Source organism: Limanda limanda, chromosome 17, assembly GCF_963576545.1.
Source record: "Limanda limanda chromosome 17, fLimLim1.1, whole genome shotgun sequence".
In the NCBI taxonomy this organism is placed as follows: domain Eukaryota; kingdom Metazoa; phylum Chordata; class Actinopteri; order Pleuronectiformes; family Pleuronectidae; genus Limanda; species Limanda limanda.
The window spans coordinates 22,325,502-22,348,298 of NC_083652.1; the positions used below are offsets into that span (position 1 = coordinate 22,325,502).

Genomic DNA, 22,797 nt, shown 5'->3' on the forward strand with positions numbered 1-22,797 from the left:
TCCTTCCGGTGCGAAGATGGGCGAGGAAATGAGGCGGACCGCTTTTCAAGGCGCTTCTACCTCCGGTGCGTCCCGGGGTTAGAGGATGATGGTGTGACGTTAATATATTGTTTTACATTGCATGTGTCACGTCATGATAATTCAGTCTCTTGTGCCGCCCTCTCGGCATTTTTCACCCTATAGGCAACTGCCTGTCGCCTGTACCAGGAGCCGCCCCTGCTCATGGTTGAATGCACTTATTGTAAGTTGCTTTGGATAAAAGCTTCAGCTAAATGTAATGTAATGTAATGTTATTTCTGACTAATGGTCCTCCTTGGTGAAATATCTCCCAAAACATGCTTTTTAATTAACTTCAGCATCATTTTGTACTCAATATATGTATCTGATGTCTTTAAGTGTTGAAATTATTTTTTGGGTTAGTGACGTTGGTCAGTGACGTTGGCGAATAAACCACCTCAAGTACCTGAAGGCTGGAGGATAAAAGAGAACAATTTGTGCTGTCAACCAATTAACTATAGAGCTTCAGAGACTCAGAGACAAGTGGATGAATACTAGTGCACACTGACACACACACACACACACACACACACACACACACTATCTTAGTGTGGACACTCATGGACATAATACATTCCCTTGCCCCTTACCCTGCAAATACATGCGTAACCCCCTTAATCTAATTCTAATCCTAACCTCAAACAATCCTTTGAATTGGCGAAGACCAGACAAAATGTGTTTTATTTTATTTAAATTTTTTTTTCAATTACGGACGCAGGAAGTGAAGCGTTTATTCTTGCAGCAAGATTATATAGTATTATTATTTTATTTTTTTAATTTAACAAAAAGTTTGACGAAAAGTCATGGAATTCTTATGCCTACATAATCAATGTCTTGAGATCCATTTGATACAGTTTGACATGGTTGCGGTCAGTGGAAGTTTAAAATTGTGACAAGGGTATGCTACTTAGAAAAGTTTCCCTTTGCTTTCTAGTGATAGAAATGGAATCTACAGCTATAAATGCTGTAGTTAATTTGCATGTGAAGCACACACACACATTGCAGTGGGCAGCTGATGAAGGTCACTTCACTTTAAGACGGATTTTCCAGCTCCCTCGCTCTTTGAAATCTCTGTAATGTGTTTCATATTTCAAACATAATGACATTCCTCTGCGTTAATGGTTAACTGCTGCTCTCTGCTCAGCTGGACCAACAGGTGTACACCAGTGGAAAGTTTAATAAAGATTCAGTTACACTGTGGCCTCACACTCGCCTATAAAAACATAATACACTGAGGGAAATATGTGTGAGATGAGATGAGAGAAGGTCAGGGGTTGAGTTTGTACTGTGTCCATATAAAGTTAGAGCTCTCAAATGCTGTATTAAAGTCCCGTCTGCTTCGCTAAACTCTTTTTTACATTCATGAGCTTGACTGAAAAGCTGAAACATGTTTCTGGGATTCTCAAAATCCAACCTTGTCATTTACTCGCCTCTAACAGGCCACACGGAATTATTTCAAAGGCCACCCAGATTGACAGGGCTAATTTCATCGGTATAGACAACAGTGTGTGTGCCTGCCTCTGACATCCCATGATCTCACGAGCAGAGCTGTTGTCGTGTCTGTGATTGGTCAGCGGGCCGGGTGACGCTTTGGATGGCTCAAGATAAAGGAGATTTCCCGCTCAGCACTGTAGGGGAGGCCAAAATAAGGCAGAGGGATGAAACAATAAGCCTTAAAACAATTCTATTTTGGTTTGATCGCGTTAGGCGACATAAAACAATATCATGCCCGAGCCTGGAGCCAGGAGATGCTGGTGTGAATCCTGTGAATCCTGTGCAAAGATAGTCGGGCCAGTGGCAGAACAGATCCGATGAGTGTTCTCTCTCTGTTTGCTCTGACTATTTGCAGATGCACGTCAGTCTGTGTAAATAGGTTTACCTCAGGCCAGTCGGGCAAGTGCTCTCTCAATTAATTAGCCAGTGCTAAACCTCTTGGAGGCATGAAATCATCTCAACAGCAATCCACACAAATCCCCCCCATCACTTGGTTAATTTAGCCCACATGCCCTTGATCACCAAACACATGCACACAGTACACACCTGAATCCATCGAACTCATGTGAACATACACTTGCTTGATGAATACCAATTCCTACATCTGGTGTTTTCTCTGCTAGAGATAAGTCTCCCTGGACTTTTCTAGTTGGACCCGGTGTAAACAAAAGATTCTTGCCACAATGAAAAATAATAATAATAATAATATTAATTATATTTTTTTAGTTTTTTGGGTGTGGGGCACAAACAAATGATTGCTCAAACTATCCTGTTAAATGTTCCTTTATTTTTAATCAGTAAATTGCTTCTAACTAGATGCTTGTTTGTTTTATGGCTTTATTAAATTGTTTTTGTCATTATATTGCTTTTAACTAGATGTTTGTTTGTTTCATTGCTTAATTGTATCCATTATCTCTTGTGTTAAATTGTTTGAAATTGTGATTGCAGTGCATGTATTTTCTGTTTTTATGTCTGTGAAGCACCATGTAAACCTGTTTTTTGAAAAATGTAAAATAAATAGTCATTAATATTATTACTATTGTTTTTATCTTAGTGTTTTTGGTGTAGGATATTTTATTGCTGTAACTATTCTGTAATGGTAAGTAGAAGTATATTGAATGTCTAATTAAAATATTTATGCAAATACAGAGTTGTCGTTCTCTTTGTTTATTACCATACGTAGGAAAACCCCCTCCCCTTCGGAACAGTATGTAAGTCATTTGAGAGCCGGGGATTTAGAGACTTTGGAGGCACATGCACCGACAGCTATCCTACTTTGAGATGACCACTTCACAGTATGAGTTCAGAGACAAAGAAGAGGAGCAGGACAACAGAGCAGGAGAGACACAAAGGTCAGCATCTTTATCTGCTGCATCCCAGTCAGAGCTGTGGCACCAGGGGAGGTTTTTATTTCTGTGACTTCTCCTCGACTGCACCTCTACTACAAGTATTATATCAGAAAAAGCCCTGGACAAAAGGAAAAGACACAAGAGCGGAATCGTAACTTCCTGTTGAGTATAGTATTGAGACATCATGGCAAGGCAGGTCAGCCGCTCACCGCTGCTCAAGCCCTTCTTCCCGAGGACGCCTGTGAGAGGGGTCAGCCCTCTGCAACAGAGACGCCACACGCTCCCGGCCAGCGAGTTCAGGAACCTCACGCCACAGGACGCCATCAGCGTGTTTGAGATCGAGAGAGAAGGTAAATCACAAAGATCTCCTGCAGCTGACACAATAAGATAATAACCTGATTGAACTGATTTGACAGATGTTAAATGAAACTTACTGCATCTTCCATCTGTAACGCTGTTTTTCAGGCTCTTAGTTCCAGTTCTAACTTGAAATAGAAAACATTTCTTTATATCCTTTCTTTATATTTAGTCCCAGGACATGATCCACTGAATAAACTGGTTCTTTTCGCCCCCTCCCAGCATTCGTCTCTGTGTCTGGAGAGTGTCCCGTCACCCTGGACGAGGTGCTGAACTTCCTGAGTCAGTGTCCTGAGCTCTCACTGGGCTGGTTCGAGGAGGGACAACTGGTGGCTTTCATCATCGGCTCTGGCTGGGACAAGGAGAGGCTTTCACAAGTACGTCATTTCACAGTATGTAAAAGAAAACTGTACTTGTTCATTAGTGCCTGTATCTCTCTCCTCCAGGAGGCCATGACTCAGCACGTCCCGGACAGCCCGGCCGTGCACCTCCATGTGCTGTCGGTGCATCGCCACTGCCGCCAGCAAGGCAAGGGCTCCATCCTCCTGTGGCGCTATCTGCAGTACCTGCGCTGCGTCCCGGGCCTCCGGCGAGCTCTGCTGATCTGCGAGGACTTCCTGGTGCCTTTCTACCTCAAGGCCGGCTTCAAAGAGAAGGGCCCGTCGGCCATCTCTGTGTCCAACATGCAGTTCCATGAGATGGAGTACACGGTGGGCGGGCAGGCGTACGCCAGGAGGAACAGTGGCTGCTAGTCCCTCCATCCCAAAGCCCCCACCCTCATACTTCCACCTTGACGGACTCAGGGCAGAAGAGATTAAGAAACAGAGGCTGACAGAGGGACAGAGAGAAGCTCAGGGCCAGTAAACACCAGGGGACCGGGTTCAGCCTCCTCATGCCCGCGGCTGAAAGCTTTGACCCACTGAGCGAAGAGTGACGACCAGAAGGGATCGGAACCGTGGCTTTGCAGATGATAATTGGGCTTTTCAGACATTCAATTATTTCCCCTTTGTTACCAGTAGAATATTCTAAGCTCTTAACCGTTTAACCATCTAATCCTTCATATTTCATGGTTTGTAATTTAATCAAGGTACCTACTAGGGGGAAAAAGCTGATAAATTAAACCAAATCTTGAGTTGTGGCATGAATACCGTTCTATTTTTGTAAACCATTCAGTGTGATTACAGTAATATAGAGTAATTTGAAGATCTATATATTGATCATATAGCCTCTAATAATGCTCCGATTATCTGTTTGACATGTCTGTTTTATTTCTATGTGGCTTCATGTGAATAAACTCTTTTAACCGTCAAAAGTCATTTTCTGGTGATTGAGAGAAAGTCACACACGTTTGAGTTTGTAGTTGTTGTTTTTTTTACTGTTGTTTTCAGTTACATGTGAGTAGGCAGGTAGCTAAAACACTACCGTGTTCAAAACAATCATCACTTCTCGAGAAGCAATTAAACAAATAAACATTCGAGTGCTCAGCATAACGTAACAAAAATATGGCAGTAGTTGGTACATTTTATCGACAAGGCACCAAAGGTATCAATATTTGATTTTCGTCCCTGCTTCGGTATGAGGTTGCTTGAATAATAATAATAATTATTAATAACAATAATAATAAAACCGTCTGGAGTGTGATTGTAAAAAACAAAAAAGATCCTTCTCTTTGTCCCAGCGCTGGTTTCTGTAATTCCTGCCTGACGTGTAAAGGGGGCGGCTGGAGCTGAGGGTCAGAAGTGCCATACCTTGGTTTCACTTGACAGTAAAGGAGTGAACTGGGAGGTGATTAAAAGAAGTTCTTATGATGAGTGGCACAGGTATTCATACTGACAGAGTAAAAAAAACACAAGCATATTCTCATAGTTCACAGAGGGGGGGGGGTTGACAGTCCCCAGCCACACAGGAGCACAGTGGGGACACATACTGGCTGACATCTTTTATTTGTTTTTTGACCTGCTGCCTCCCTGTTGAGCTCCGCCCCTCAGTGAAGGTGAGCGTTGAGGTCGTACTTCGCGCAGAATTTGTCCGTGAAGGGGATGCAGGTGAGCAACTCGCACCATTCACACTTTATTGGGTAGACGTAGAAGAGCACCACGAGGCCGGAGAAGAGGCCGACAAACACCAGCAGGAAGACGATGATCTGGCAGCGTTTGCGGTACAGGTCCGTGCGGCCGAAGCTGATGTAGGGGAGGAAGGCGAAGGACAGGAAGAAGCCGGAGATGAAGCCGGAGATGTGGGCGAAGTTGTCGATCCAGGGCAACAGTCCGAAGGCAAAGAGGAAGAGCACCACGCACAGGAGTTTGGTAAAGGCCCTCCAGGGCTGGGCCAGGATCTGCCAGCTCTGAAACAACTCCACAAACAGGCACGCCAGGATCCCGAACTGAGAGCCGGCTGGACCCACCTGAGGAGAAGAGAGCAGAGGGTGATGTGAGCCGCTGGAAAATGTATGATATGATTTAAAAGTTCTTTCTTGATCTGGCAGAGAGAAATCTCAGCCTTATAATATTTTGCGGTTGTGTGGCAGTCACCTCGGCTCTGTAGGGCAGGAAGATGGCTGAAGCTAAATTGCCGGTGATGCCACTGATGATGTAAATGATTGAGATGCGCAGCCAGCCCGCCAGCTTCTCCAGGTCCCTCAGGATGGTCATCTGGAACGCCACCGACACCAGGCAGTGAAGGATCCTGGGGAGGAGAGATGTGGGGAAAACGTGCTCATGTGCGCGTGCAATGTGATGTTGCAATGTGGTCGTCTGGGGATGAGAAGCCGATTTTGCCCATCAACAAAATCGAACTCTATCTCGCGGAGGCTTAATGAGTTCATGGAGCGAAGGCACTTTGTTTAATTACCCAGGAGACAGATAGCAGACAGCAGGAAGATGAGGTCGGCTCTTTCAGACGACTGATGGCTACAGACTCCACCACAGAGCTGCTGTCACGCTCACATTTAAAGTCTTTTAACTGCAAATGATGAATGTTTTCATCAGCATGTCATCAAGGCATATGGATTTTTTTGTAGGACGGCTGACGCACAGCTCGGTCTACTTACTAGAGTGATGTACTGTATTGTAGAGCATTGCTTTGCATATAACCTGAATTATTGGATTATTTATTTTTTAACATAAATATCTAACTATGTGTAAAGTCACATATTTGCAAATCTTGTTAGTTTCTTTGTTCAACAGACTGTAAATAAAGATGGACGACTCATCTCCCACTTCCTCCCTCTATCCAGAGAAGAAGACAAAATCCTTGGCTGTTTTAATTCATTTGTAGTCCAGGCAAAGTAACCCATTTTGGAGCCAAAAATAGAAGTAATTGTAAAATAATTTTTTTCAGCATAGATCATTTCTATGAGGTGTCCAGAACAACATACTAAAAGTCCTAAGAAATCCTAGTTGAGGAAATATGTTTAATTCTCATCAATGTGTGCCAATAAGGCAACAATACACCCCAAAAAGACTATTGTTTTCCTTTACACCAATCAAATTAAACTTTACACAATGAAAGTAGCCATGAAACGTAACATTTCTTGTATTACAAGTTTCTTTGAAAATGAATTTATGTATGTATTTGACAAACATATGAATGGTGTTTCTGCCTATTCAAATTAGGACATATTCAATAAGTGTGGAGCTCATGTGGTTGTCAAATTCATTTCAAAGAAACTTGTAATACAAAAAATGTTACGTTTCATGGCTACTTTCATTGTGTAAAGTTTTATTTTGATTGGAGTAAAGGAAAAAAATAGCCCCTTTGGGGTGTATTGTTGCCTTATTGGCAAATTGATGAGAATTAAACATATTTCCTCAACTAGGATTTCTTAGGACTTTTAGTATGTTGTTCTGGACACCTCATAGAAATAATCTATGCTGAAAAAAATTATTTTACAATTAGTCGGTCGTAAAACGCTACTTTGCCTGGACTATTGTCCTATACAATATTATTATATTGTTGTTTATGCTTTGCTTTGACGAGTGATGTCAATTTCCGTTTGTGTGACAAACATAAACATGATGTGATCTTTTAAACATCCTGTTCCTCACTGCTGGGTGCAAACACTGTCGGTTAAACTGGGACTAAGCAGAGCTTCAGCTCTTTAAATTTAGCTCCGAGCTCAGCTGCTAAATTGTGGCTCCTGGGAATGAAGATTTTGTTTTATTTGCAGTCATGGTAGTAAAAGCTTTACACACTCTGGTTTAAAAGATCTATTTTTATGGTCTTCCATATTGCTGTATGCATATCTGATGAAGCAAAATCACTTTTCATGATCCTGCCGACTCACCCAGCATGCAGGAAGAGTGAGAGCCACAGCCTGTAAAACTGATCTGGGATCTCAGGGTTGAGGAAAGGCAACAGGCCACAAACATCATCCATGCAGTGCACCTGAAGAAGGACAGAGGAGAGCATGTTCATTAATGCCCCTCAGTCAAACTGAAACCTACAACCACAAACCACATGGACAGAAAGAAACAAGACTCGTACGACTGAAGTGACGGATCTAAGATCACAGATCACATGCAACTGAAGTCTGCCTACATAGAAATGCTCTCACTCGGTTTTCAGGAAGCACACAAAACAGTACACTCGATAAAAATAGCAACAGATGCAGCGCAAAAACTTTTTGCATCTAACAGCTTCGCCCTTTTTCATATCCCCAAGAGAAAACTACAAGTTTCATTAGTGAGCACTGAGGAGAGGGATGCTTACCTGAGAGCAGAGAGTCGCCTCCTCATGAAAGTAGCCATTCATGAAGGTGCAATATTCCCGGGATGTGATTTCACACCTTGCAGAAATACAAACAGCAGTTAGTAATCCTGTAAACCAGTCACACGTCATATTTCAGACTAGCACTGGGTGAATGTTTTCCTCACCTCCCTTTGGTTCCGATGCAGCAGGGTCGGCCCGTGATGGTGCAGTCAATGTGAGGCAGGTTGGTGTGGTTCCCTGTGTTGTACCTGGTGCAAATCTTAAAGACACAACAGAGGAATGTTCGTTCAAAGTTTGATGTATTAACACATTATATCATATCATATTATATTATACTGCATCACATTGCATATTGCAATCTGACACTGTTAACTGTTTTGCATTTAGCATTTCACTTTTTACTTCACTTTTTATATCCTTTATCTTTAATATATTTTTATTCAGAAATGTTTATGTCAAAATAAATGTTACTTTTGTATAAATATTGGTAAAAAGCGAGTAAATAAGAAATAAACAGTGAGTAAATATATACTGGTTTCCTATTTTTTATTGCTCTCCTATGTATGTTGTATTTATTGCGTTTTTATGTTTCTATGTTCATTGTTTGCACCAATAACCAGAGCAAATTCCTTGTATGTGTAAACCTACTTGGCAATAAAATACTTCTGATTCTGATTCTGATGTATACAAGAAGTTGAATCACAATAGGATGTTGGATGTCACAGCTGTGGCCCATTTTGTCTGCTGATGCATTATCTCAAACAACTTGGCAAAATCTGATTTTCTTAAAAACATTTGTCACATTTTGTGTTCAAAGATTGCTGAATTATGCTGCTTCATAACGCATCCCAATTCAAGATCTGTACCACTTATCCTTTAAGTGTGGCCGGGGGAGGCTGGAGACAATCCGAGCTGACACTGGGTGAGGTCACCAGCGTATCGCAGGGCCGACACACAGAGAGAAACAACCATTCAGAGTCACATGCTTTGGACCGTGGGAGGAAAAAAAACACGCCGACACGGGGAGAACATGCAAATGAAGAACGGCCCAACTGGGAATTGTGCTGTGAGGCAACAGTGCTAACCACTTCACCACCATGACACTTAATATATCTACATTTTCCATACAGAACAAAACCAAATTGTTCAGAATTAACTTTGTAGCCAAGACTAATTTGCACAACTATGTAAAACCAAAAAAAACCGCATGGTTACACTTGTACTGAGAAACTAACTGAGACAGAAAACCTTCCAGACCTTATCGACCGTTGATCTACACTCCTTGTAACATTATCCACGCTCAAATTTTCTCAATATTGATGGTTGCAATACATATTTGACAGCAACAATATAAATTTATGCATTTTTTCTAATCTTTATTGACAGTGCCAGTGACTTTTCCCAAAAAACGGAAACAAAGATAAATGAAAGAGTGGAAAGAGTTCCTTCTTTATCACGTCAATATGTGTGTACATGTTATTATTATTATTATATTTACTATTATTATTATATATACTGTTGCTGCCATTATTACTATATACTGCTATTATATTGGTATAATTACTATCATATATAAATATATATTATGTTATATTATATACTATATATACTGTACTATTTTTATATACTGTCTAACAATAACATTACCATCATATCATCAGTACAATTACCATCATCTTGCCACTGCACCTTATCTACCTATTTTATTTTATTTTATCTTGTGCTTCTGTTTTTTATTCTTTCTACCTCAATATTTTTTTATTTTATTCTATTTTATTGTATTTTATTGTATTCAAATATACCGGCTGCTATGACAACTTAATTTCCCTTCGGGGATGAATAAAGAACTCTATCGTATCGTTATTCCTATATCTGGCAGAAGAGTCTGTGTGGAGTTGACCTGTTCTCTCTGTGTCTGCGCTGGTTTTCTCCTCCCACAGTCTGACCGGGTTAGGTTAACAGATTAAATTGCCTGTGAATGTGAGTGTGAATGGTTGTTTGTCGCCTCGGTCCAGCACTGGAGACCTTTCCAGGGTGTCACCAGCCTCTGGCCCAATGTCTACTGGGATCTCCTCAAATCTTAACCCCAGGAAAGGTTTACTGCACTCACTGGCCACTTGGTGATATCATCAGGCCATTCATGAGGGGATACCGAGGCGGGCTCTAGACATATCCTGCAAAGAGACAAACGACATGCATACATGACGTATAGGGATGTTACTTTATTCTTTAAACTCTAAATAGAACATCTTCTCATGCGTCCCACCTGGGGTCCTGATGACACACCGAGCCGTGCTGTCTGTCTTCACCGTTTAACTGGGGGGTGCTGGAATGCATCGGCCACTTCACCCACACAGCTAGAGTGCTCTAGAAATAAAAAAACGCAAAGACAACCATTAAAAGCCGCTTCCACAGCTTCCACCTGTATTGGAATTGTGAAGGTGATGGATTGGTGTACAGACCGAGCATTCCTTCTCGGAGGTTTGGACGCAGCCGGAGCGATCGTTCCTCACGCAGCAGGCGGAGTTCCCTTCGATCGCTCTCTTTTCCCTGATGAGCTCATGCACCTGCTTGTCCTGACGCATGCACGGAGAATATTTGGCCCCCAAGTGGATCAGAAATTCCTGGCAATGAATAGAGACAATAAAATGAGGTGTTTATTAAAAGACATTTCATCAAGAAGGTTGTGTTCTCATTTTAGTTTTTATTTATGATTGAATTTAAAGGGACTGTCGGTCTTTTGTGTAGGTTTGTGCACTCTCTTGTTGCCATTCTAGCTTGTTTGTTTGTTGTTGTTGTTGTTGTTTGTTTGCGGGATTACGCAAAAAACACTAAACTGATTTCGCCCTCGAGCCAGTGGGTCCACAATCTGAAGACCAAGTGGGACGTAATCAGAAGGAGCAGAATAACATAAACATTGTTATGCCTGAACACGATATCTCAAGAGTGCTTCGGGGCAATTTCTTCAAGTTTGGTAAAAATGTTTAGTTGGACTCAAGATGGAACTGATTAGATTTTGGTGGTCAAGCTCAAAGGTCAAGGTCACTAGGACCTCACAAAACCCCTTTGTTGCCTCGTTAATTGGTTAATCTTAAGAATCTCTCAAGAGAATCCTTTTTAAATTTGGTAAAAACTCTCTGACCATGATTGCCCAAGAAGAATTTCTTAAAATTTTGATTCAGTTTTCAATTCTACTCAAAGATAAGCAGTCGAAGGCCAAAATGTCGTGAAGACCTCACGAATCTGGAAAATGTAAACTGGAACTGCACATGTGAGCGGAGGCAGACATTGTGTTACTTATAATGTGAATTACCAAGAGACATTCAACACATGTTGTAGCATTTATTACAACTGATTCGATTTTTGTGGTCAAGCTCAAAGGTCAAGGTCACTAGGACCTCACAAAACCCTTTGTTGCCTCGTTAATTGGTTAATCTTAAGAATGTCTCAAGAGAATCCTTTTTAAATTTGGTAAAAATAATCACTTCGACTCGCGGATTAACTGATGGAATTTGGATGGTCAAACGTTAAAGGTCAAGGTCACAGTGGCCTTTCAAAATATGTTTTTGGACTCTTGACCATGATTGCCCAAGAAGAATTTCTTAAAATTTTGATTCAGTTTTCAATTCTACTCAAAGATAAGCAGTCAAAGGCCAAATGTCGTGAATACCTCATGTTGTTTGTTTGCGGGATTACGCAAAAAACACTAAACTGATTTCCACCAACCCCTGGTGGAAGGATGGGCTGGAGGGATGGGAGGATCCAGGATATGTTTTTCACTTTCTTTAACATTACAACATATGGCATTTATAAAATTCATAGTATAATATAATATAGTATTAGGGAATAATTAGTGGATCTTGATCACATAGAAAGGCTTCTACACTAAGTGGGCTGATATTTCTGGGTGTGCAGATCTAAATTACAATCTGAATTTTTCATAGAGAGGTCATTTTTTTTAATAAACGAGACAATCAAGTGCATGATTGTCGGGCCCTGGTGGAGGAGTGCGCTCTACATTCTGATTGCTTTTGTTATTTTCATCAGATGAAAACAGCAGAGAGAGAGGAGAGCTCACCGAACCCGGCCCAATCCAGAAGTTCTCCTGCTGCACAAACTTGACATTCTCATACACGCCTTTGTTTCTTAAAACCTACATCAGAAGAAATTGAAAACAGAAAAAAATGTCAAATTAGACGTGAGCGCAGTATTGAGGTGAGAATATTGTGATGGTGTGTTTGAAGAAGACGTTCATCGGAGCGTTCTGACTCACAGAATCAACCGTCTCATGCTGGGAGAAGCCCACTGGTGCAATACCGTAGATGCATACGGCCAAGATAGTGATGAGCAAATGGACAAAGGTGATCCAGTATGTAAAAAAAGGCCTAAAGAAAAAGAAGGAATGTACTTTAAAAAAAAATCATCATCATTCATCAGTGTCCGCAGAGGGAAATGGAGAGAAAGTGCTCATTAGTCAGACAGGTGGCGCCGTACCGGTGGTCGTCCATGTCCTCGATCTGCCTCTTGACGTAGCTGTCGATCCGGTGGCGGTAGGTGCGGTTGGTGAGCTTGCCCACCATGCCCAGCCCGTACGGCCTCTTCTCCCGGGCGAAGAGCTTCTTCACAGGTATGACGATCCGCTGGCCACGCCGCTGTCCGTGAACACTCACCACCTCCTGCCGCAAGGGCACCTTGGGTGGTCCCGGGGTTCCTTCTTTGGCTTTACGCCAGCCGCGCTCCAGAGGTCTGTGAGAGGTCAGAGTGGGGGGGGGGATATGAAGGGAGGTTTGGGGTTGAGGTTTGAGGCAATGACGAAGGAATAATATGACATTCCTCTGGTTTTCTGTATCACGTTGAGCCTTCTCCGAGACTTTTGAAATTCATTCATTTCACTTATAACACCTAAGACATTGGCTTTATCCCCAAATAGATCAATAATAATATTTGTTTACTTGATTTGCATTGTTAGGGCCCGAGCACTGACATCAAAGGTCAGGTGAGACCCTATTGAAATTGTAAGGGTTATTTATTATTATTATTATTCAGGCAAATGAATTGGCTTTTTGAGGGCTTTAACATGCTCAAATTCTTACCAAAATTTGCAGAAAGTAATAAAGTGGGGAAAAAAATTAACGTTTTCTGAAGGAATTTTCAATGGGCATTGCAAAATGGCTGAACGGTGCCCCCCCCGAGACCCCTGGAACGTGTTCACATTGACCGGTCTTGACAAAAACGATATACAGGTGAATCATGACCAGACAAACACAAAAGTTTGTAGGTGCAATTTGAAAAACCCAACAGGAAGTCTGCTATTTTGCATTTAGTGGCCATTTTGGCCATATTCCACATTTTTACCTTGATGTTCTTGTACCAGGGCTTTCATCGGATCAACTTCAAATTGAGATGAGTGTCATCACAACAAGATGGAGATAAAAAACTGACTGACGGATTTTTTTTTGGATTTTGAAACTGCTTTCAAGTAAGATGGATCGCCGAACATATTACATTATAAACCTGTGCATTTGTAAATTTTTTGATTCATTATTACCACTTTATAGTTGTTTTTTACTTGTAAACTTTTTATTTCCTCTTTCCTGTTTCACACTTATAACTAATAACATTTTAAAAACGTTTTCTTTCACCACAGCTTGTTTGACGGAGTCTGTGTCCACAGCTGCACAGTAACTCACAGCATTAGGTGACTTCTCTCCAGCTCCGTCTTATCCAGAGCGCTGCCTGTCAGCTCCGTCTCGTCCATCAGGCCGCCGGGCTCCTCCTCATTCCCCCCCGCCTCAGACGGGGACTCGAACACCTCGTCTGCGTACGTGGACAACTCCTCCTGCATCAGAACGTCCTGTGGAAAGAGAACTGCTGATCAGAGGAAGTCAAAGTCACCATCTCTTGTGGGTTTGTAAAAATAAATAAACAAATGGTAATTGTGGTGGAGGACAGGATGCTGGCAAAACTGCTGGCAATCATGGACAATCCCTCTCACCCCCCCCCACAACATACTGGACAAGCTGAGGAGCAGCTTCAGCCACAGACTCATTCAACCCCCCCGCTGCTCGAAGGAACTATACAGGACATCGTTCCTCCCAACTGCAATAAGACTGTACAACTCCTCTCCCTCTGTCAGAGCCTCCATCACAGAACTGCACTAAACCTGTCTCCTTGCACTGTGGACCCTGTACAACACTCCGCTCCATATACACTTACTTCACATCATATGTGATATGTGTTCATATAAACCATATTGATATTATATATCATTTCATACAATAATATTATCTTTTGCACACTCTGTCTACATATTCTTACACTCATAGTATATTATATTATCTATTGTATAGTCAAATACTTATATTTATACCTCTACTATATATCATATATTATATCATACTCTCTGTATATTCTTTGTATATATAAGTCTATATACACATATTTATACATGTGTACATGTTTTTATTATTATTATATTTACTATTGTTATTATATATACTGTTGCTGCCATTATTACTATATACTGCTATTATATTGGTATAATTACTATCATATATAAATATATATTACGTTATATTATATACTATATATACTGTACTATTTTGATATACTGTCTAACAATAACATTACCATCATATCATCAGTTCTATTACCATCATCTTGCCACTGCACCTTATCTACCTATTTATCTTGTGTTTCTGTTTTATTTTTCTTTCTACCTCAATATTTTTTATTTTTTATTCTATTGTATTGTATTTTATTGTTTTCAAATATACCGGCTGCTATGACGACTTAATTTCCCTTCGGGGATGAATAAAGAAATCTATCTATCTATCTATCTATCTATCTATCTATCTATCTATCTATCTATCTATCTATCTATCTATCTATCTATCTATCTATCTATCTATCTATCTATCTATCTATCTATCTATCTATCTATCTATCTATCTATCTATCTATCTATCTATCTATCTATCTATCTATCTATCTATCTATCTATCTATCTATCTATCCATCTATCTATCTATCTATCCGTCCATCTATCTATCTATCTGTCCATCTATCTATCTATCTATCTATCTATCTATCTATCTATCTATCTATCTATCTATCTATCTATCTATCTATCTATCTATCTATCTATCTATCTATCTATCTATCTATCTATCTATCTATCTATCTATCTATCTATCTATCTATCTATCTATCTATCTATCTATCTATCTATCTATCTATCTATCTATCTATCTATCTATCTAACAGGTTGCCTAGCAAAAAACAGCAGAATAAGATTGTTGTTGTTTTTCTGAATTACTCTGGCGAAGAAGGACGTGTCCAGTTCATCTTGAAAGTCCAGCATCTCTTCCTCCATGAAGCTGGCGGGGGTGAAGCTCCGTCTCTGGGCTCGTCTCAGAGTGCTCTCCCGGATCGAGCGCCCCTGAGAAAACACACACACAAACAAATCTGCTTCACAGCTGCAATGTTTCTGTCACAGAGTAACACAGCACCAGTGAAGACCAATAAAGTACAGGAAGTTTGTTTGTTCATCATGCGCTCATCTTTTTTTACAAGCATTGTCGTCTTTGTACTTCCTCTCTCTCACTCACCTTGACCAACGCTGCTGCAGCTCTGAAGCTCATCTTCGCCACCGACTCCCTCTTACGCCGGCGAGGCAGCCGGTTGAGACCTGAGCGGGAGCTGGTGAAGGAACAGAGGGAGGCGGCTCCGGGGGTGATGGGGGTCTGAGGTACGCTGTAGCCGTCCACCTCCTCCACCATACGGAAGGCCCGCCCTCGAGCCAGTGGGTCCACAATCTGAAGAGCAAGTGGGACGGAATCAGAAGGAGCAGAATAACAATAAACATTGTTACGCCTGAACACGATATCTCAAGAGCGCTTCGGGGCAATTTCTTCAAGTTTGGTAAAAATGTTAAATTGGACTCAAGAATGAACTGATTAGATTTTGGGGGTCAACCTCAAAGGTCAAGGTCACTAGGACTTCACAAAACCCTTTGTTGCCTCGTTAATTGGTGAATCTTAAGAATTTCTCAAGAGAATCCTAAAAATAATCACTTCGACTCGCGGATTAACTGATGGAATTTGGATGGTCAAACGTTAAAGGTCAAGGTCACAGTGGCCTTTCAAAATATGTTTTTGGACTCTTGACCATGATTGCCCAAGAAGAATTTCTTAAAATGTTGATTCAGTTTCCAATTCTACTCAAAGATAAGCAGTCAAAGGCCAAATGTCGTGAAGACCTCAAGAATCTGGAAATTGTAAACTGGAACTGCACATGTGAGCGGAGGCAGACATTGTGTTACTTATAATGTGAATTACCAAGAGACATTCAACACATGTTGTAGCATATATTACATTCAAGAATGAACTGATTAGATTTTGGGGGTCAAGCTCAAAGGTCAAGGTCACTAGGACCTCACAAAACCCTTTGTTGCCTTGTTAATTGGTTAATCTTAAGAATGTCTCAAGAGAATCCTTTTTAAATTTGGTAAAAACTCTCTGACCATGATTTCCCAAGAAGAATTTCTTAAAATTTTGATTCAGTTTTCAATTCTCCTCAAAGATAAGCAGTCGAAGGCCAAATGTCGTGAAGACCTCACGAATCTGGAAAATGTAAACTGGAACTGCACATGTGAGCGGAGGCAGACATTGTGTTACTTATAATGTGAATTACCAAGAGACATTCAACACATGTTGTAGCATATGTTACATTCAAGAATGACCCACGACTTTAATTTCCAAAAATGATTAATGTGAATAACAATATTTCCTCACCTTTTGCATGCCATGCTGCGAGGAGTGGACGTAGAGCGGAGGCGGGGTCTCCGTGCTGGTTAAGGAGATGTTGTCCTGGCTCGGCAGATCCATCTCCCGGATCACCTGCGGCTTCAGCTTCCCGTAGCGGAGGCTGCAGTGGCGCAGACTTTTCCTCTGCCATTTCTGAGTGGCATCGCCATCTTTGCTGACTCCGAACCAGTCCGCTGTTCCCCTAATGCCACAAACACTGTCCTTTCAGTTCTGGGTCACAAAACTCAGCATCAAACAGGGAAGCAGTGGTCTCAGACCTTTGGACCCCGGTGTATACGGGTTTACTTCTCACGGGCAGAGCTGAAGTCCTATCGGGCACAGTGAAACTCGAAAAAGAGATTGCTGACCCTCTGTTTATGGAGGAGTGGATCGGCAAACATGCAAGAGACTGATAAGCCCGCATTCCCCTTGATGTCAGAAAGAGACGTAGATAGTGTATGTAATAAGAGCAGTAAAGGGAATATGCCCGGGCATGTTTTATGTTTGTCTGAACACTGGGAAAGAAGACAGGCAGCAGGTAGGTAGACACAACTTGTAACACACTGAATGCATGGTGCCCAGTCACACACTCCCGAAGCCTAAATGCTCAGAGAAAGAGAGGATTACAGAAGTTCTGATGCTGCGAATAAAATCCAAACTTATTCACATGTTCGCTAATCTTAACTGACGCGAGCAGACACCAAATCCAATTAACACAGAGAATGGAGGATTTTTCCAGAGCTTTCTTTGCTTGTGTGTGACCCTCTCCACTCTCTGCTAAACCCAGATGAATGAACGTGCAATCACGGTGCTGGTGGTTGAGGCCTAATAAGAACCAGAGCAAACAATGCTGCTGCACCCTGAGGCTAGGAAGTGGAAGTGGAAACATTCTTCAAAGAAATATTCAAACAAGCGAGCTGTGTTTTTTCTCACTAATCACCAGCTGCAGAGAGACGCTTCAGTGTATTAGGTGAGAATCTATTTCTTGCTCAGCTCACTCGTTCTTTCCGTGAATAATTCTCACCGCTTCTCTGTTCTTAAAGAATGTGTCAGTGGAAAGTTAACAGCTAATATTCTAGCATGGCGCCAGTGGACACAGCCCTCACTGTCCTTATGAGTATGGCTGAAAAAGAGATTGTTTATAAAGATGGCCGACAGGATTGTTCCCCAAAGCGCCTCAATCGCAGCAGTAGAGGTTCTAAATCCTGCCTCCTCCGTGTTAATCGATGGGAGATGACCCAAACTAAAAGGTCAAAGCACAAATCAAATGAACTTTTCTCAAGAAGGTTTCTGTTATTTTAGGTCAATTAATCTAGTCACAAATCCCAAATTGTCTCATATGGTCTTGACAACGTGTGACATTCTCTGAGGAAAACTACCAAAATAAAACATTCTATTCTTCTTTCTGCAGAAACGTCATTGTTGACTTTTTCTGGTAAGTTTTGTTTTGTTATCTGATGCTAAAAAAATGGGGGTGAACCATCATGTTTGTCTTTTGAGACATGACGCACAACCGTTGGTGTTTTGGATATTCCGGCGATTTGGTTAAGGATTGAATTGGAGATGCGCTGTCCATGTTTATTTAAAGTCCTTGAGCTGAACATAAAATGAGTTCCGCTCCGATGCATGTTTGATGTGAGGTGTCAGGAAATGAGTGACACCCCCACCCTCTGCTGCCAGGCTGCATCGTTACTTTGCCTCAGAAATCAAGAGGAACTTGTAACAGGGAAATTACAGCTCTTGGTATCAGATCTCTTTATGACTCAGTTAAAAAAAATAAGACACAGCTGCGAAAACAATTCTTGTGAATCTAGTGATGTGGGAGAATATACTCACTTGTTCCCTCATTGTAAACAAGTGAGCAAACACCAGACCTTCATCCTGACCCTAACACCTGCGGTCTTGTGAGGGGGGGGGGGGGACATCCTGCCGTACCTGAGCAGGGTTCTGGAGAGCGAGTGGTGTTTCCTGGTGCAGCGGCGAGCAGCTCGCTGGCCCTTAATAGGCACCGTGTTAATCCGCTCAAAGTGCACCCGTCTGCTGCTGTGACCAGGCAGAGCAGAGGCCGTAGGGAGGCGACCAGGGACAGAGGGAAGAAGGAGGAAAAGAGAAAAGACAACAACAAGGCAGTGAGAAGGAAAGGTGCAGCTGGACAGAGGCTGTAGCCATCGAGCAGAGAGAGCAAAGCAGACTGTTGTGTTTTTCATCAAGATTAAAACATTAGGAAAGTTCCAACCGGGAAGATGATACTGAGGTTGTTAATCAGAAACAGCCATGCAACATGGTAAAAAGGTAAGGAAAGCAGAAACACTGTAGACGTGTGGAAAAGTTATGCAATGGGACACAGGGAGCTAATATTCTCCATTTACTGCAGCTCGTGAATCTTATATCAACTTATAAAACGCAACATTTTATTCCATAAACCAACACACACACACAATATTGTCTACCTGATGTAAACAACAACACTACTTGCAAGCTACACTGCCAACACAACCTTGAAGCTTAAGATGTGGAAAGAGTTCATTCTTTATCACGTCAATATGTGTGTACATGTTATTATTATTATTATATTTACTATTATTATTATATATACTGTTGCTGCCATTATTACTATATACTGCTATTATATTGGTATAATTACTATCATATATATATATATTATGTTATATTATATACTATATATACTGTACTATTTTTATATATTGTCTAACAATAACATTACCATCATATCATCAGTACTATTACCATCATCTTGCCACTGCACCTTATCTACCTATTTATCTTGTGTTTGTGTTTTTATTCTTTCTACCTCAATATTTTTTATTTTATTCTATTGTATTGTATTTTATTGTATTCAAATATACCGGCTGCTATGACGACTTAATTTCTCTTCGGGGATGAATAAAGTAATCTATCTATCTATCTATCTATCTATCTATCTATCTATCTATCTATCTATCTATCTATCTATCTATCTATCTATCTATCTATCTATCTATCTATCTATCTATCTATCTATCTATCTATCTATCTATCTATCTATCTATCTATCTATCTATCTATCTATCTATCTATCTATCTATCTATCTATCTATCTATCTAACTGTAACTGTAAAGATGTGGAAAGAGTTCATTCTTTATCACGTCTATATGTCCAGTATATTGAATCCGTCCAGTGTACTGCCGGCTGCCTGTACCTCTTTATGGTCTGAGTGATGGAGGACTGGCGTTGCAGGACAGGCCGCCGGGTGTCGAAGAAGTCCCGGGGCGGGGACTGGAGGTGAGAGGTCTCCACGGGCATGCTGATACTGCGCAGGAACCCCTGCCTCTTCACGGGCTGCACGAGACATGACACAGGCCAGAAGGAAAAGTGAAAATGCAAGTCAGGACATAAATGAATGATGTTGAGAGGGGGTGATTCGGCAAGAGAAGGGCACCTGAACAAAAGTGGGATGCTCCTCCATTGACATCTGAGCTGTGGGAATGTCCAGTCTGAGCCAGGGAGGTTTCTTCCTCTGCAGGCTGCTGGTGCTCTCCCGCCGTGGTTCAGCCATGTTCTCTGTCCCAGCCCAGGCCTGCCAGCTGCACAGAGGAAGAACATGAGAAAACCATGTCATTGAAATGCGTTTCACATGAATTACAAATCACGTGTCATCTTCGGTAACGGCCGTCAAAACACATGATCAAAAAACGAATGCTATTTTCGCAGCTGCAGACATGATGATTACAATGATTTGCAGAATTGCTTCACAAGAGGGTGCTAAGGCCCCTGAGTTGAGTCAAGCATGGGCGTTCACATATTTCTGTTCATTAGAAAGTCAAGCAAGAACTCTCTGGAGCTGCTGAATACAGTTCACGGAGCCGTTTACAAAAAGCAATAAATACTCGAGCTGCAGTGTGAGGACGTTTTCAGTCTTAAAAACATAATCCCTTCATTCTACAGTTTAAATCAAACCTAATCCCTCTCGGTGGTTAAACGTTGCTCTGCTTCCAGAAGCCATTTACCAGAGTCTAATGACTGGGCATACATTCCCATGACGGGGCGTGAGGACCACAGGAGGTGCACAGGAAACCTCAGCATCACACAGCAGCTGCAGCCTGGTTCTCACCACCCGTACGTTTTACTGTCCCACCGCCGAACCTCACTTCTCTGGGCCTGCTGCTCCATTTCCTGTCATTTTCTTCATTCCCATCATTCCCACGGAAATGTGAACTCCTTTACCTTTCACCAGCATATAGCCACTATTTTCCCTTCAAATTATGGTATCTGGTAGTTTCTCACACATTTGCTATGGATTTAAATAGATTTTACTGTACAGACAAGAGCAAATATACAAAATAACTAGAATTTCACTTCCGCATAACCCTAAACCCAACCCTCTGGCAAGGCAAACAATCCCCTAAATTTAAACAAGCCTTATAGCCACATCACGTTATCTTAGCTACACATTGGTGGTAGTTACCGGAGTCCATCCCCCCCCGAAATATGATTCACACATGATTGTCTGAGAAATCAACAAACAGTCGTACAATGTTTAAGAAAATTACTAAAAAATCTTGGATCTGCAACACATTTTAATGGGTTCTTTCTTGACCCATATTACATTCTTACATCAATTTTCGTGGTAATCCATTGTTTTTACATAGTAGTGCTCAGTGCTGTATAAAGTACTTGAAAGCCATACTTGAGTAAAAGTACAGATATCTTACCTGAAAGTGACTTCGGTAAAAGTAGAAGTAACCCGTAAGAAAATGACTTGAGTAAAAGTCTTAAAGTAGCTCATATTAAAAGTACTTAAGTATCAAAAGTATCTGGTGTTGAAATGTACTTAAGTATCAAAAGTAAAAGTACAAGTACCAAAATTAAAAATGCAAAGTGCTTTTTATAGTAGGCCTCTACAGACACAAAACAAACCAAAATGTTTCTCCTCAAGATTTAAGAAAAATTTTAACAACAATATGAATATAATGTATATAATGTAAAAAAATGTAACCCTAGATGAGAGAGAGAGAGAGAGAGAGAGAGAGAGAGAGAGAGAGAGAGAGAGAGAGACAACCTCCGCTGCTCAAGTAACGAGCCAGTTTGAGAATGTAAGAAGTAGAAAGTACACATATTTTTGTTCAAATGTAACGAGTAAAAGTAAAAAGTCGTCAGAAAAAGAAATACTCAAGTAAAGTACAGATATGTGAAAAATCTACTTAAGTACAGAAGGTAGTGCTAACTATCTAACAAAAAGACAAAACCATACCCTCATTTGGTGGAAGGCTTGCAGCAATAAACAACTTTCTGCAAAGCACAAATATATAAGTGGGCCGTCTCCTCAGCTGCTGAGCCGTTACAAAAACAAACTTATTTTTTTTGTTTTTTTTTTGCCTTTCCTGCCCTTTTCCTGTCTCATTTGCTCAAAATGCCTCACAAGATGGCATCGTCACACAGTCATTAAGTCACATCCGGGGGTTTGGAGCTCTTGAGCAGCCACAGCGGGTCACGTCCTCACTTCTCTAGTTACAGCTCTTTGAAAAAGAGTGAAAATAAAAAGTCCACGTCCAGCGGCCACATCTGCTTTCTGTTGCCATTCTGACACACCACAGGCTTCTGGTTTAGCCCAAGTGATGATGGGAAGCGTTGTCGGTGTGTCTCGGCAGCGACAGAAGGAAAACCTCAGCGCTGAGGGGGCAGCAGAGGTCATCACCAATGTGTTAATATTTAAACACAGTCCACGACTTGCTGACAGCTATTTCTCAATTCACCGGTTCACAGAAGGACAATGGAAGATGATAGAAGAAGAAAAAACTAGCAGTGGTGGAGAAAGAAGTCAAATGTTTTACATAAGTGACAAATAAATAGACAGAAATGTACTTAAGTATAAGTACACACTAACTTTCAACTTGATTAAAATACTTGCTTTTAAATAAGCATAAGTATTCAAAGTAAAAGTACTTGCCAAGTGTATCCTATTCCCTAATGCAACGGTCTACTCCTTCATTATGGCTGAGTACCGGTGGTGGTCTCTTCTGAA

The 22,797-nt window shown here is 41.2% G+C and overlaps 2 protein-coding genes across 2 annotated transcripts in view; one reads left to right on the forward strand and one right to left on the reverse strand.

Moving 5' to 3' along the window:
* Positions 1 to 3,084: 3,084 nt before the first annotated feature.
* Positions 3,085 to 4,009, forward strand: aanat2 (arylalkylamine N-acetyltransferase 2). The gene is made up of 3 exons (XM_061090346.1): positions 3,085 to 3,250; positions 3,480 to 3,634; positions 3,704 to 4,009. The coding sequence occupies exons 1-3, from the start codon at positions 3,085 to 3,087 to the stop codon at positions 4,007 to 4,009; spliced, it is 627 nt and encodes a 208-aa protein (XP_060946329.1).
* A 595-nt stretch (positions 4,010 to 4,604) lies between these two features.
* The window catches only part of rhbdf1a (rhomboid 5 homolog 1a (Drosophila)), a 39,568-nt gene continuing 21,375 nt past the window's right edge, over positions 4,605 to 22,797 (reverse strand). The window contains exons 2-18 of the mRNA XM_061089945.1: positions 20,215 to 20,359; positions 19,975 to 20,114; positions 16,763 to 16,976; positions 15,578 to 15,784; positions 15,286 to 15,408; positions 13,658 to 13,821; positions 12,462 to 12,713; positions 12,241 to 12,352; positions 12,046 to 12,120; positions 10,430 to 10,591; positions 10,234 to 10,334; positions 10,078 to 10,141; positions 8,132 to 8,226; positions 7,968 to 8,043; positions 7,543 to 7,643; positions 5,789 to 5,942; positions 4,605 to 5,661 (exon numbers count right to left, since the gene is read on the reverse strand). Of these exons, the coding sequence (XP_060945928.1) occupies positions 5,242 to 5,661; positions 5,789 to 5,942; positions 7,543 to 7,643; positions 7,968 to 8,043; positions 8,132 to 8,226; positions 10,078 to 10,141; positions 10,234 to 10,334; positions 10,430 to 10,591; positions 12,046 to 12,120; positions 12,241 to 12,352; positions 12,462 to 12,713; positions 13,658 to 13,821; positions 15,286 to 15,408; positions 15,578 to 15,784; positions 16,763 to 16,976; positions 19,975 to 20,114; positions 20,215 to 20,331 (2,577 nt within the window). The 5' untranslated portion in view covers positions 20,332 to 20,359 and the 3' untranslated portion in view covers positions 4,605 to 5,241. The remainder of the gene's footprint in view (positions 5,662 to 5,788; positions 5,943 to 7,542; positions 7,644 to 7,967; positions 8,044 to 8,131; positions 8,227 to 10,077; positions 10,142 to 10,233; positions 10,335 to 10,429; positions 10,592 to 12,045; positions 12,121 to 12,240; positions 12,353 to 12,461; positions 12,714 to 13,657; positions 13,822 to 15,285; positions 15,409 to 15,577; positions 15,785 to 16,762; positions 16,977 to 19,974; positions 20,115 to 20,214; positions 20,360 to 22,797) is intronic.